Source organism: Ranitomeya variabilis, chromosome 4 (genome assembly GCF_051348905.1).
Source record: "Ranitomeya variabilis isolate aRanVar5 chromosome 4, aRanVar5.hap1, whole genome shotgun sequence".
Classification (NCBI taxonomy): Eukaryota; Metazoa; Chordata; class Amphibia; order Anura; family Dendrobatidae; genus Ranitomeya; species Ranitomeya variabilis.
Window position 1 is genome coordinate 623,647,227 of NC_135235.1, and position 16,287 is coordinate 623,663,513.

The 16,287-nt window shown below is 45.5% G+C and overlaps 1 protein-coding gene across 6 annotated transcripts in view; it reads left to right on the forward strand.

Moving 5' to 3' along the window:
- The window catches only part of NDEL1 (nudE neurodevelopment protein 1 like 1), a 33,683-nt gene that overhangs the window by 7,130 nt on the left and 10,266 nt on the right, over positions 1 to 16,287 (forward strand). For all 6 annotated transcript variants that reach the window (XM_077253517.1, XM_077253514.1, XM_077253512.1 and 3 more), the window contains exons 2-8: positions 5,894 to 5,991; positions 6,786 to 6,939; positions 7,487 to 7,635; positions 8,398 to 8,534; positions 14,439 to 14,612; positions 15,709 to 15,800; positions 16,019 to 16,185. In XM_077253517.1, the coding sequence (XP_077109632.1) occupies positions 5,906 to 5,991; positions 6,786 to 6,939; positions 7,487 to 7,635; positions 8,398 to 8,534; positions 14,439 to 14,612; positions 15,709 to 15,800; positions 16,019 to 16,185 (959 nt within the window). In that variant the 5' untranslated portion in view covers positions 5,894 to 5,905. The remainder of the gene's footprint in view (positions 1 to 5,893; positions 5,992 to 6,785; positions 6,940 to 7,486; positions 7,636 to 8,397; positions 8,535 to 14,438; positions 14,613 to 15,708; positions 15,801 to 16,018; positions 16,186 to 16,287) is intronic.

Consider the following 16,287-nt stretch of genomic DNA (forward strand, 5'->3'; position numbering starts at 1 on the left):
ACTCAGCCCGTGGATGCAGTCCATGCATTGACCATATGGGGTGCGATTTTCCCCTTGTGAGGCTGCCATTCCGTATCCACGGTGCGTTATGCAGCTCAGCCCCTGGGCACAGCCTGGCACCAGTAGTCCTGTAGCCCACAGCTGACCCTTTTCCCGCTCACATTTGGAGCACGTGAACACAATGTGATTGCCAAGGTCACGGTGGTGGGAAATTACTGGACAGCTGGGTGGTGTAATCGGCCATGACCGCGGAGATTTACCGCCCATTACGGGAGCAGTGATGAGATCTGATGCCAGTCCGTGCCACATCGTTCCTGACCAGCCGTTGTAAATCACCGCTCACCCTTCCCTTTTGATCGACCTTGACTTTTTTTGCAACTTTTGACCACTGTCCATGTAACTCTATAGATCTCGTCTATGCAGTATTTGGACAAGCATGCTTGAACTTGTAGTCCCCACCTAACTTGTCCGAACCTGTCTGCAGAAGATATCTTATTCCAAAAGGACAACAGTATCGAGTCCCTGAGCCACATTTATTGTTCTCGGTGTATGGTCAGACACTCCTTCCCGTGCGAACATGGGCGGCTGCCGACTTCAAACACATTCCTGCCTGCGTCACCCTGTTTGTCAGACGCTATCGAGTGTCTTTTCTTCACCTTGTTACTGAGTCTGTAAAGGTCTTTGGGGAGAGATCGGCCTCTAGGGGGCGCAGTGACGTCTTCAGGGCCACTAACGTCCGCCATTGCACTGCCCATAGGGAAGCATTCAGCAGGCTGGTGACGTCATGCAGGGTTACTGCCCCCATGGAATTCCTGCAGCCGCCCCCTCTCCCCTCTCATATTTCATTGAAGTCTCTGGTGGTCGGTCAGGATCTAGTCGCCACCAGAACCGGTGTTGTGAAGAATATAGGGGCAATATTGCATATTCTGTAACTTGTCTAGTTCCCTGGTTGGTGCGGACATGCTGAGAGTTGTAGTTCCACCACAGCTGCTCTCAATCACTGTGGCTGTGTTTCTTGCATCATTGGCAGCAGTCTTTACAGCGGTTGACATCAGTGGCAGCCGCCCCGATTGTTTATTGTACCCTCGCCGTTATTCACTTCCAATCCGCAGCTCTAATGAATGCGGGAATTGTGATCTGTTCCCACACACTACACTATTATGTCTGCTGCGGCTCTTCTTTCTCCGTTGTCCTGCTAATATTGGTCCCATAAGAAGGCCGTTGGGGAATCATGTTTTGCAGGGCACCATCCCCCACACATTACTGTTAGAATCCTCTCCAATATATTCTAAAATCCCCCTTTTGCATTATCTGGCATTCTTTTCTTCATGCTTTACACTGCAGCTCTGCTTGTTCAGTCTAAACTTATCAGACCTCTTTTTTTTTTTTTTTCCTCCCACCCAGGCTGAGAAGCCTTCACTATAGTCTGATGTCTCTGGTCTTCAGTACCAGGAGCTCAGGCTTCTGCTGTCTCTTCTCCATGCTTTATAGTGTAACTTTGCTCTTTCCACCACACATCTAGAACCCTTTGTCTCATAGACTATACCCATTGGATTGTCTGCAAAAACCTTCTATGTAGGCTGAAACCCCCCCCCCACTTCATCCTTTCTCCATGCTTTACACTGTAGCTTCTTCAGACACGTCTATATCTCTCATTGTCACAGACCTATTGTATTGAGAAACCTGCAATCCACTTTTAGTATTATCAAGAGCTCTGGTTCTGCTTTCTTCCTTGCTTTACACTGCAGCTTTGCTTGGTTCAATCCACCAGACATCTATTACTTGCTCTTTTTATAGACTAAATATTTTATTGTGCCTTCAATATAGTGGAATACGTAAACTCCTGCTCCAGTATTCCCACAAGCCTCTCTGCTTTACACTGCAGCTCTGCTTGTTGAATCATTATACATCTTTTCCCCTCCTCACATAGCTATTATTGGATTGTCTTTTGAAGCCTTCAGTATAGTGGAGTACTTTGAGGCCATCTGACATTTTTCCCTCTTCCATGCTTTACACTGCTGCTCTGCTCTTTGAAGCAAATTGTCTTTGCTGTGGGAGACCCATTTTTTCAGCCTCTTGTCTTTATATAATTTTTTCCTTCCCGCTATTAGTGTCTTGTAGGATTTCCAAGTCTCTGGAACGCATCGCACGGTCCGTCCACATTCCTGGGGGCTGATGTCATGCGGAGAGGGGCAGTGGAGAAAGGAAGCGGCCATCATAAATACATCTGGTGAATCCTGGTCCAGGGCTTGTGATCACCACCCATTGTTTTGGGGGCGGATGCGGCAATGATAAGTCCGACGGCTGCTCTCATTTCCAGGAATGTTGCTCCGACGTCATCGCCATCGGGGAATCCGCCGCCAGTTGTAATCTCACGTGGTAAATGGGGGATTTATGGCAATGCTTCTATGTTCTAGGATCACAAGCTGGGGAATAGGGGAAAAAACGCTAAGCGGCTTTACAGCTGAAAATCCACGGGAAATACAAGCCCTTGACTCGACCTTCAGTCAGGCTGCCAACCTGAAAGGTGGGAGACCGACGCTACTACCCCTATTACAGACTCCTGAATGGCAGCACAGGGTGTATTAGTATGTAGGTAGGAGTTAAAGAGTTAATCCCATGGATGGGTAATATAACCTTTAGGGTCCGCTCCACAAAACACATGCACGGTTGCTGCTCCACTGATTGTCTGAGGGTCTGCTGGAGTGCACGGCTTTTTTCTGGCGGTCCCGGAGACCAAGAATGGACCACTTTAGAACCCAGTTTTCGGGAGCCGTGCAGGTGCCTAGCAGTGGCCCTCACCGATCCGCTCCTTTTGGATAGGTGATAACTTTTAATGCTGGAAATATCCTTTTAGGTAAAGTCCAGATGACACATTTTCACTTGTCCTCGAAGGGGCTGATCATGGGTCTCCTTTCCCGAACTTACAGCCTCATAGATATACCGTTGTGGCCAAAAGTATTGACACCCCTGCAATTCTGTCAGATAATACTCAGTTTCTTCCTGAAAATGATTGCAAACACAAATTCTTTGTTATTATTATCTTCATTTAATTTGTCTTAAATGAAAAAACACAAAAAGAATTGTCCTAAAGCTAAATTGGATAGAATTCCACACCAAACATAAAAAAGGGAGTGGACAAAAGTATTGGCACTGTTCGAAAAATCATGTGATGCTTCTCTAATTAGTGTAATTAACAGCACCTGTAACTTACCTGTGGCACCTAACAGGTGTTGGCAATAACTAAATCACACTTGCAGCCAGTTGACATGGATTAAAGTTGACTCAACCTCTGCCCTGTGTCCTTGTGTGTACCACATTGAGCATGGAGAAAAGAAAGAAGACCAAAGAACTGTCTGAGGACTTGAGAAACCAAATTGTGAGGAAGCATGAGCAATCTCAAGGCTGCAAGTCCATCTCCAAAGACCTGGATGTTCCTGTGTCTACCGTGCGCAGTGTCATCAAGAAGTTTAAAGCCCATGGCACTGTGGCTAACCTCCCTAGATGTGGACGGAAAACAAAAATTGATGAGATTTCAACGTAAGATTGTGCGGATGTTGGATAAAGAATCTCGACTAACATCCAAACAAGTTCAAGCTGCCCTGCAGTCCGAGGGTACAACAGTGTCAACCCGTACTATCCGTCGGCGTCTGAATGAAAAGGGACTGTATGGTAGGAGACCCAGGAAGACCCCACTTCTTACCCCGAGACATAAAAAAGCCAGGCTGGAGTTTGCCAAAACTTACCTGAAAAAGCCTAAAACGTTTTGGAAGAATGTTCTCTGGTCAGATGAAACAAAAGTAGAGCTTTTTGGGCAAAGGCATCAACATAGAGTTTACAGGAGAAAAAAAGAGGCATTCAAAGAAAAGAACACGGTCCCTACAGTCAAACATGGCAGAGGTTCCCTGATGTTTTGGGGTTGCTTTGCTGCTTCTGGCACTGGACTGCTTGACCGTGTGCATGGCATTATGAAGTCTGAAGACTACCAACAAATTTTGCAGCATAATGTAGGGTCCAGTGTGAGAAAGCTGGATCTCCCTCAGAGGTCATGGGTCTTCCAGCAGGACAATGACCCAAAACACACTTCAAAAAGCACCAGAAAATGGTTTGAGAGAAAGCACTGTAGACTTCTAAGGTGGCCAGCAATGAGTCCAGACCTGAATCCCATAGAACACCTGTGGAGAGATCTAAAAATGGCAGTTTGGAGAAGGCACCCTTCAAATATCAGGGACCTGGAGCAGTTTGCCAAAGAATAATGGTCTAAAATTCCAGCAGAGCATTGTAAGAAACTCATTGATGGTTACCGGAAGCGGTTGGTCGCAGTTATGTTGGCTAAAGGTTATGCAACCAAGTATTAGGCTGAGGGTGCCAATACTTTTGTCTGGCCCATTTTTGGAGTTTTGTGTGAAATGATCAATGTTTTGCTTTTTGCTTCATTCTCTTTTGTGTTTTTTCATTGAAGACAAATTAAATAAAGATAATAATACCAAAGAATTTGTGTTTGCAATCATTTTCAGGAAGAAACTGAGCATTATCTGACAGAATTGCAGGGGTGTCAATACTTTTGGCCACAACTGCATGGGGCTGTACGTTCGTTCGGGCCGGGAGGATCTCGGGCAGTCCCTGCTTTGCAGTCCGTATACAGGTGAATTTGACCTAAAGGAGATGTTGGGTAATGACCCCAATAATAGTCCTCATGCCCAGCTGCGCTCATATCTCTAGATATATCAGGAACTCCGTAGCCCTGATGTTAGTGTAGGATGTTGTGCCTGCTTTTCGTGGTTGTCGAAATTTATGGGACCTTTTAGACAAAACCTGCCGACCATCTGTGTATGGGGGCCTTTTGATGAACGGATTGGGCATATCGAATTTGTGACTTATCCTTTTGTTCTCCCTGCGGTTAAGCCCCCTCCAAACTTTGCATAAGCCCTTTTTACCTGAGCTGACAATTGGTGGAACGCATGAGCCCAGTTATCTGTACTGATGAGTGCTAGTCGTTATTTATTTGTACCTAAAGAGGGGCGACTACTTGAGCTTCTGTGGTCTGTTCTTTAAAGGGGTTGCCATTTTCATACACATTACTGGGGATTTCAGAGTTAATTGTGAGGGTCGTCTGTTCAGGATCCGGATCTCGTTGCCAGAGTGGTACAAAGTGCGTGTCTCGCTCTGGAGGACCTGACCAGTCCTCTATATATTTTGATATGTCTGCCGTGTGTAATGCCTCATTTCTCCTCTTGAGGTGCTGCAGGGGAATTGAGCACTTAACTCAAGGTTTCCCACAGATCACAGCAGATCGCCGAAGGGTGCCGTCTTTGTGATCAATCTATAATTAAGAAGTTCGGATTGTTCTGTTTTTGTAGGAAACTTTTTTCCGGAAATGAGGTCACTGAATGTGACGTGGACTGCAGAAATGAGACCCTCTTTGCCAAGAGGGGCACACAACCAAAAGGAAAGCAAATACCCCTCTAAGTGGCACCTCGGTGCCTTCTGGTAAATGCCTCTGTGTCCATCCATTCCGGTGCGTCTATCCTCAGTCGACACTCGTCAGCGTCCACCAATTACCTCTTACGTAATCCGTATATTTACACCCTTCCGTGGGTTTACGACTTGTTTTCTGTGTTGCCCTTGACTCCGGGTGCAGGGACGATGGCACCACATGATCTTCTCTCCGTAGCGTGCCTTATGTGTAAGCCAGCGGGCAGGAGGCATTCCTAATTGGCTTTGACTCTGATTCATGCGCTCCGTGCCTGCTTAAAGGCTTCCTGCTAAGTCCCGTCCCCCACTTAATTTTTCTACAGGACGAAGCCACCTGCTTGCACTTTTTCATGGGGATTGTGCCCTCGTTATGTCATTGTCCATACCCATCTAGTCCTTTTTTTTTTTTTTTTTCTAGATCTTCCTAAACATGGACAATGAAGAAACCCCGGAGTTCATGAGCCCGAAGGAAGAAATCGTCTACTGGAGGGAACTGTCCAAGACCTACAAGCAGAGGTACGTTGCGCCAGAGCCCATTAGTATGCTGGACATCTACACAGATGGCTATTGTAAAAAATGTTGCCGTTTACAGCTGCTTAAAATTTTCAGCCATTCTTGAGATATTTGCGCTTTTGTTTTCAGCTGGTTGCCTTGGAGACCGACCACTTCTGCCAGACAGCAGAATATGCACAGTACTTACAAGCTTTCTGTTGAGCTTGTACTCTGTTTTGAAGCTGGCCAGGATGGCTGGAGCACGCTGTTACCTCCTAGTCCCTGACTGCTTCAGGACAGTCCTTAGAAGATAGCAGCGGTGGTGGTCGGTTTCCTAAGCATCAAAGAAAAGTGTTAATACCCACCTCTGTGACTGAGGGTAGGTCCCGTCGCCCTTCTGTGAAGTCCTAATGCTCCCTCCCTCTACATATGGGGACAGTCCAGCTGAACTCCTATTTGACAGCTGCTTATCACTTTGTCTATTTGATCATGCTTATAAGGAGACCGGGGAAGCATGCGTGCGCTTTGTCCAGAGCTCCCACCATAAATAAAAATAGCAGGTAAAAGGCATAATGCATCTAAAGAAGTTGGGACAACCTCAAAATTCCCGTGCATTCCACCAAATTCCCTTACTAAATTGTCTGTAAGAAATATTTCTTTTCCCAGAAACAGCGCCCCCTCTTGTCCAAAAGTTTTTATGTGGCATTGCAGCAATTCCCACCCCAACCCATAGACAGTCTCTGTATTTAGAAGAAAGCAGCCATATTTTTTTTTTCTTATCCTAGACTACCCAATTTTGTTTTCTTTTCACCCTTTAGTTACCAGGAAGCACGTGACGAGTTGGTGGAGTTTCAAGAAGGGAGCCGAGAGTTGGAGGCCGAGCTGGAGACTCAGCTGGTGCAGGCAGAGCAGAGGAACCGGGATTTGCTAGCAGATAACCAAAGAATTAAATATGAGGTGGAGTCATTAAAGGTATGGGTCTGCCGCGAGGGGCCCAGAATGTCAATCACGTGGGTAATGTGAAGCAGAAGTATATGTGGGAGGTTGTAAACAAGTGAACTATAAGAAAGAGTTAATCAGAAATCAGATGTGCGTGTATATATACCGTACATATACACGCATACATACATATATAATCTAATCATGTATATCATAGATATTTTATTGAGACACACAACTACACAATAAAAATAAATTAATAGTGAAAGCAAGAAACAATGAAAGCAAGGGGAGGCCAATGAGAGACACAAAATAATAAAAATAAGAAAGCAGTACAAAGTGCAATGTAATGCACAAAAATAAAATCAATAGTGAAGAGCTAGCGATGCATTACAATCGGTCATACCCAATAACAATAGGATGTGTCACACCGGCCTCCATCTCAGACCCGGACACGCGTTTCCACCCTACTTCGTCTAGGGGTAAAGCAGTGTTTTACTACCGCAGGTAGTCAGGGCATGTTGGGAGTTGTAGTGGTGCAACAGTTGCAGACTAAAAATGATGTTGTCGCACCTCGCAGGAGAAACTAGAGCATCAGTACGCACAAAGCTACAAGCAGGTGTCCCTCCTGGAGGACGAGCTGAGCCGAGCCCGAAGCATCAAGGACCAGCTGCACAAGTACGTGAGGGAGCTGGAGCAGGCCAACGATGACCTGGAGAGAGCCAAACGGTGAGTGGGCCACCCAAGGGGGCGAACACATGTTACAGCACAGCAGTCCTCAGCCAGACTTACCTTGTGAGCTCTGTACTGATTTCTTTGCTGCATACTTATTTGGGTAGCACTGCAGCTTTATGTATGGGCAGGTTAAGGTTTTTCCGCATTAAGATGCTTTTTTTAAATGCATGTATTTGGGGCTAAAAATTATTTTTTGGATTTCGTTAACCATTTTGAATAGTTTGGTTTTCTGTAGCCTCTGTGCTGCATTGTGTATTGCTGGCTGCAGAATGAGCTAACTGAGAATCCGTCAGTGAGTTTGTTCTGACAGTTTCAAGAGAGAGTTTCTAGATTTTTTATTTTTTTTTCAACATAAAAGTTGCATGGGCAGGATATATAAAGAGTATAAAAGCCAAATGGTGCAAACTTTTTAATTGCAAAAATATTTAGCACCTTATGTTTAAGTTAAAAAAAAAAAAGACCCCAAAAGCTGACAATCCTTTTAAGACCATATTTGGCTCCTGTTTATTCATGGGTTTTCTGTTTGAAGTGCAGCAGAATGGATCCGAGTGTATCACCGATCGAACCGTAGACTTCACCTTAGGTAAATGTAGTCAACACATTGATTCCCGTTTTTCCGGCTCAGACGTAGTCTGAAGGCAAAATACTGACCCCCAAATTGTCAGGCAGCAGGAAAAGGGACAACAGAAGAAACCTTTCCCTTGTAGTAAACCACTTTGCTGATGACTTCTTGTTTTTCTCCTCCCCCATCCGTAGGGCCACAATCGTGTCGCTGGAAGACTTCGAACAGCGGCTGAATCAGGCCATCGAGAGGAATGCGTTCTTAGAGAGTGAGCTGGACGAGAAGGAGTCATTGTTGGTGTCCGTGCAGAGATTAAAGGACGAGGCGCGAGGTATGGGTTTCTCTCTCGGCGCAGACACAACGATCTGTATGCTCATCTTCCTGTACACACCCAAAGACATTAATAGGCTGCCAAATTAAGCTCCCTTACTAAATATAGTCAGACAAAGGAAGCATTGTGTCAAGGATCCGTCTATAACCACACTCGTGTGACTGCTTCTATCTGTAGTCACAGCTTTGTGCCCCCTCCACAAAGACACGATGATCATTACACCTCTGCTTTCCTAAATACTTGTATCAGTCCTGTACGCTGCCATTTACCTTCAGACCCTCTGTTACTCCTCTTGGAAATGCTCGATAACTGGATACTACCATTCCCCTTGTTGATAAGGCTTGTCTCTGCCCCTGTTGGAGCATCTGTATGCTGACATTTACCTACCTTACCGAGGTTTTACCATTTCCCTTGTTAATGAGGCTTGTCTCTGATTATCAGGAAAAATATTTAGAATTTAGAGTCCTCAGTGGTTGATACCTTTTAATGGCTAACTGAAAAGATGGTAACAAATTGCAAGCTTTCGAGACTACATACGTCTCTTCATCAGGCATAGACTAATACAAATTCTGAAGAATCACATATTTATGCACAACACAGCACAGAAAAAAAAAAAAACCATGGATAAGACAGGTGGCATGAAGCAGAATTACCATGAGTGATAAACAGTTATGTCCATAAATATTGGACCACTTCTTAAAGGGAACCTATCACCCCGTTTTTTTCGGTATGAGATAAAAATACTGTTAAATAGGGCCTGAGCTGTGCATTACAATAGTGTAGTTTGTGGACCCCGATTCCCCACCTATGCTGCCGAAATACGTTACCAAAGTAGTCATTTTCGCCTGTCAATCAGGCTGGTCAGGTCGGATGGGCGTGGCTTCTTCCCCCAGATATTGCGTAGTTTTCCGTTGGTGGCGTAGTGGTGTGCGCATGTCCAACGTCCCCAATCCTGCACGGGGGGGTGAAAACAGCAGCGATGTCCGTTATTCCATTGGTGGTCGGTGGGCGCGGCCATCTTCCTTTGGCCGCGCGTGCGCAGAAGCGGCGCTCTGCTGGCCGCGGCTTCAGGAAAATGGCCGCCGCGATCTCCATCTGCGCACGTGCGGCATCCCGCGGCCATTTTCCTGAAGCCGCGGCCAGCAGAGCGCCGCTTCTGCGCACGCGCGGCCAAAGGAAGATGGCCGCGCCCACCGACCACCAATGGAATAACGGACATCGCTGCTATTTTCACCCCCCCGTGCAGGATTGGGGACGTTGGACATGCGCACACCACTACGCCACCAACGGAAAACTATGCAATATCTGGGGGAAGAAGCCACGCCCATCCGACCTGACCAGCCTGATTGACAGGCGAAAATGACTACTTTGGTAACGTATTTCGGCAGCATAGGTGGGGAATCGGGGTCCACAAACTACACTATTGTAATGCACAGCTCAGGCCATATTTAACAGTATTTTTATCTCATACCGAAAAAAACGGGGTGATAGGTTCCCTTTAAGGTACCTTCACACGAAATGACTTTGTAACGATATCGCTAGCGATCCGTGACGTTGCAGCGTCCTCGCTAGCGATATCGTTTAGTTTGACACGCAGCAGCGATCAGGATCCTGCTGTGATGTCGCTGGTCGCTGAATAAAGTCCAGAACTTTATTTGGTCGTCCGATCGCCGTGTATCGTTGTGTTTGAAAGCAAAAGCAACGATACCAGCGATGTTTTACACTGGTAACCAGGGTAAACATCGGGTTACCAAGCGCAGGGCCGCGCTTAGTAACCCGATGTTTACCCTGGTTACCAGCGTAAAAGTAAAAAAAACAAACAGTACAAACTCACCTGTGCGTCCCCCAGCGTCTGCTTCCTGACACTGACTGAGCGCCGGCCCTAAAGTGAAAGTGAAAGCACAGCGGTGACGTCACCGCTGTGCTGTTAGGGCCGGAGCTCAGTCAGTGTCAGGAAGCGGACGCCGGGGGACGCGCAGGTGAGCATGTACTGTTTGTTTTTTTTACTTTTACGCTGGTAACCAGGGTAAACATCGGGTTACTAAGCGCGGCCCTGCGCTTAGCAACCCAATGTTTACCCTGGTTACCCGGGGACCTCGGCATCGTTGGTCGCTGGAGAGCGGTCTGTGTGACAGCTCCCCAGCGATCAAACAGCGACGCTGCAGCGATCGGCATCGTTGTCGCTATCGCTGCAGCGTCGCTTCGTGTGAAGGTACCTTTAGATAAGGAATGTTTTATTGTCCTCTGATTGGGGTCTGGGTCTGTTGTGATGACCCCTCATAGTCTGAGGGGCAAGTTCCTTAGTTGATGTAAAAAGACATAAATCCATGCGACACATTCATTCCACCGCTAAGACAGTCAAAGGTTGTCATCAGTTTATATTCCCAGACTCTTCTGTGTCTCTGAGTCTTGAAGTTACCTTTTAACATAAGTAATTTCATGTCCATAATGTTATGATTTTGGAGACAAAAATGTATTGCCACAGGTACATCCATTCTTTTTTCTCTTATTGTGTGGTGGTGAGAATTCATTCTTGTTTCTCAGTTTATTTTTCTATCTACTGGCTAACACAGTACCAAGATATATATCTTTCCTGTATCTGATTATCAGGGTAATTCTTTATTGGCAAAAGTGATGGTCACATGATGTATTTCCCAAATGTGTAGGAAACTTCAGATGAAACTTTTTACATAATTTTCAGAGAATGAGAGCGGCATCTAAATAGTTAAACGGCAGCAATAGCAGGCGTCAGCTGTATAACACAGCCATCACCCGCCGTGTATGGTGCAATCTCCGCTTTTGTGCCCGCTCCATAAACCCACAGCAGACCTGTGATGTAAAAATACATCACCAGTTAAGGGGTTTATGTTCCCCTATGAAAAACAAGGTAATCTCATTGCAAAAATCAGACCACGTTGGAAACCAAGCATTCTTGGAACAATTTTACCACTATTTTCAGATTTATCTATGTCTCCAACATCATGTCCTCCCTCTATCTGAAACTGAACCTGTCAAAAACTGAACTCCTCGTGTTCTCTCCCTCTACTAACCTACCTTTGCCTGACATTGCCATCTCTGTGTGCGGTTCCACCATTACTACTCCCAAGCAACATGCCCGCTGCCTTGGGGTCATCCTTGATTCCGAGCTTTCGTTCACCCCCCACATCCAATGACTGGCTTTCTCTTGTTATCTGCACCTCAAAAACATTTCTAGAATTCGACCTTTTCTTACTTTTGACGCTGCAAAAACTCTTACTGTTTCACTCATTCATTCTTGTCTGGACTATTGTAATTCTCTACTAATCGACCTCTCTTACCAAACTCTCCCCACTCCAATCTGTCCTGAATGCTGCAGCCAGGATCATATTCCTCACCAACCGTTACACCGATGCTTCTACCTTGTGCCAGTCATTACACTGGTTACCCATCCACTCCAGAATCCAGTACAAAACTACTACCCTCATCCACAAAGCACTCCATGGCTCAGCACGACCCTGCATCTCCTCCCTGGTCTCAGCCTACCACCCTACCCGTGCCATCCGTTCTGCTAATGACCTGAGGTTAGCATCCTCAATAATCAGAACCTCCCACTCCCGTCTCCAAGACTTCACGTGCTTTGCCAATTCTTTGGAATGCACTACCCAGGATAATACGATTAATCCCCAATCCCCACAGCTTTAAGCGTGCCCTAAAAATGCATTTCTTCAGACTGGCCTACTGCCTCAATACATTAACCTAACTATCCCTGTGTTGCCCATTCAAAATTTTTACCATAATCAGGTTCCTCGCACCATGTTCTCACACGCTTTATGCAGTTAATAGCCCTCTGTGTCTGTACTGCTACATACTTAGGCAGTTAACTGGTTCCTGCAGCTTTACATGAACACCCGAGCCTTACACTATGGCTGGTCCAAATAACTAAAGCAATTGTTACCATCCACCTCTCGTGTCTCCCTTTTCCTCATAGATTGTAAGCTTGTGAGCAGGGCCCTCACTCCTCTTGGTATCGGTTGATTTATGTGATTGTTATGCTGTATTGTATTTTATTGTCTGTACAAGTCCCCTATAAAATGTAAAGTGCTGCGGAATATGTTGGCCCTATAGAAGTAAAATTTTTATCATTATTATGTCAAAATCTCCCCATTCATCAACAAGTAAAGCCGCACAGTCATGGCAGACATCCAGTATCTGTCCCATTCGTATGACAAGGCTGATCAGACAGGTAAGACTTTCACACAGTAGGGTCAAAAGAAGAGAAGAGACATACACAAGTCCAGGGATCACCAAGAAATTATATATAATAGAATAAATTTTATTATGATCAAACAAGGCACAACAAACAATTAAAAACATTTAAAAAACAGAAATGGTACATACCCCAAAAAAAGGGGGGGATGCCCCCCAAGACCAAAAGAAGGCTCACTCCACAACAAATATATGCGTGTGTAATATGCTATTCAAATAGCAATATACAATTCCTATGAGCATACACAATAGATATGGAATATGGAAAATGCTGATGCTCAAAACAAATATAATAAAGCTAAAATGGTTATTTTACAGGCATCTAATCAATGTAGCCTTTAAATTGATATAGCAGGTATGGCCCAGCGCCACTAATAAATGCAGATGTTTAGTGAGGTGTAAAGTCTCAATAAAATGATGAATCTTATCATATATCAAGGCACCCTAGATACCAAGTGAACCTGGTATGATGCACCAGGTGAACAAACAATTGAATGTACCCATGTGACATCTGCCCCTGACGAAGCCACGTTGTGGCGATACGCGTTGGGCCTCTTTGCCCCCTTTAAACGGCTTCTCACTCCATGGCTGCTGTCTCTTGCTCTGGGCAGGTTCTATGGCGCTTTTTTTGATATCTACATGCCTTTTCATCTTGTTATGGTCTAGGCCCTTCTATCTTCTTCAGGCAGGTCTGGTATGATGTTCTGCGACGTCTCTATCTCATATATACATCGCCTCTGTACTGGCTGAAATTGATGCTTAGGCACTGCTTTGCAGCCTATACTATATATTTAAATATTTAATACTTCATGTATCTAAATAATTGATGGGTACATTCAATTGTTTGTTCACCTGGTGCATCATACCAGGTTCACTTGGTATCTAGGGTGCCTTGATATATGATAAGATTCATCATTTTATTGAGACTTTACACCTCACTAAACATCTGCATTTATTAGTGGCGCTGGGCCATACCTGCTATATCAATTTAAAGGCTACATTGATTAGATGCCTGTAAAATAACCATTTTAGCTTTATTATATTTGTTTTGAGCATCAGCATTTTCCATATTCCATATCTATTGTGTATGCTCATAGGAATTGTATATTGCTATTTGAATAGCATATTACACACGCATATATTTGTTGTGGAGTGAGCCTTCTTTTGGTCTTGGGGGGCATCCCCCCTTTTTTGGGGGTATGTACCATTTCTGGTTTTTAAATGTTTTTAATTGTTTGTTGTGCCTTGCTTGATCATAATAAAATTTATTCTATTATTATATATAATTTCTTGGTGATCCCTGGACTTGTGTATGTCTCTTCTCTTCTTTTGACATTACTTGGTTATGACATACTCCAGGTGGATCCCAGCTAGCGATTATGCGATGGTGCCCTCCATTTCTTCTTTTTTCTACTTTCACACAGTAGCTGACAGCCATTTGTATATTCCCTGGATACAGGGCCTGTCTTGGCCGCTCCGGCTGTGCCTCAGGCAGCGGCGGGCTGTTCACACCCTGGTAGCACTTCATAGAAGGGGATTATTTGGGGTCTGTAGGAACATTTAGCAGATGGCTCTTTAATCATCAGATCTTTCCAATGTTTCCTCCAATTAGTGAGATCTGCAGATATTTTTTACCTTCTCTTTCTCTTTTTTTGATAGATTTACGGCAGGAGCTAGCAGTCCGGGAAAGACAGACTGATGGAACAAGGAAATCGGCCCCCAGCTCCCCGACTCTAGACTGCGAGAAGGCAGACTCCGCCGTGCAAGCCTCGCTCTCCTTACCTGCCACCCCTGTGGGCAAAATCTCAGACAACAGTTTTACCTCTCCGAAAGGTATGGCTTCATTCTGGTCGTGCACCCGAGAACACAGGGAAGTCCAGGCAGTAACAGACCAACGTTATACGCATCTGTATTTCTTGTATCTGGGCAGATGTCCCCACGTCACACCGAAAGGGTCATTCCCTCATTCTCTAGGGGAATGCCGGAGATAGTCAAGCTCTGTACCATGCAGCACTCCCTTTCGGAATGAATGGTCCCTGCTCCATTCCAACAGGAATCCTTTATTTCAGGATTGGTGGGGGCTCCCAACGGTCAGACTCCCATTGATCCTCAGATTGTCGGAGCAAGCACATGTAGACTATATCATCTCAAGATACTTCAGCATTAGTGATGAGCGAACTCTCTCAGATAAGGTGTTATGCCTGGGTGCTAACCGAGTGACGTCGGTGTACTCAAAAATGTCCCCTCGGCTGCCTGCCGTTCAACAGGTGCAACACATGCAGGGATTGCCTGTTTGTTACACAATGGCGAGACATGCAGCCACCGGGACTTGAACATACTATTCAAGCACACTGAAGACACTCGGTTAGCACACGAGAATGCGGGATAACACCTTATCCGAGCACATTCGCTCATCACTATTCAGCATCGAAATGCAAAGAGCTGACATCACTTGTGTTAGTGATCATCTGATTCCCTCGCGTAAGTGGTCTTGTCAATCAGCCTTGACAAAATCATATAATTATACAGACATCATTCTCCCATGATGGATCCTATGATCATTTCACAAAGCAGGTGAAACCTTTGTATTCGCATTGAAAGTGTTGTCTCACCAGACATGGCTGGCATCACCAGGAGTTCCTGTCGGTGATGGACCCCATACACATTAGACTACTGTCATCCAAACCCTCAATATTGACAGGTTTGATCGACAGTCTAATATCTATGGGTGCCCCGACTCTTCCCCGACAGGTCATATCAGGGGAGATGAGAATCTGCCATGTCTGATTTCAGACTGCTGATCCTTTTGTTCTCTAGATATGAGCCTCTGGCAGAGATGTCATCAGTGTCTGTGCTGAGACTACACCTTTAAATCATGTGCAAATAGTTTGTCATGCGCAATTCATTCATAATGCTTTTTTTATGTCAGGTATACCAAACGGTTTTGGTACTACGCCACTAACTCCGTCCGCCAGAATCTCTGCCCTGAACATTGTAGGGGACCTCTTAAGAAAAGTGGGTGTAAGTATTCTGCGTTTTGGAGAGTTCTCATACTGACTATCGACGTACAAGCGGCAAGATTTTTCCATCTCTCCACCTTTGTTTTAATGACGAGTGACTGCTCGAGGGGGTCTCATTTGTCGGGCATATACTGTTCGCGTGTCTCACAAGTAGCCCCTGTTGTCCCAGATTGTAGGTACGTGTGAGTATTTCACCTCTGCTGTTTTCCCTCTCACCAGGCCTTAGAGTCTAAGCTGGCAGCATGCAGGAACTTTGCCAAGGATCAGGCTTCACGGAAGTCCTACGTCCCGGGCAGTCTGAACAGCAATAGCAGCAGCAGTAGCAGCATACTAAACAGCGGGACCAAGTTCTCCCATCCAGCGCACACGACGTACTTCGATAAAGGGTGAGTCTACACATGGCAGCCTTCAGACGGTCCCCAGACGTGGACTGTATGATACCCTATTGTGCATATTCTCCTGGAGGACTGATGGCTGTTCCTGCTGAG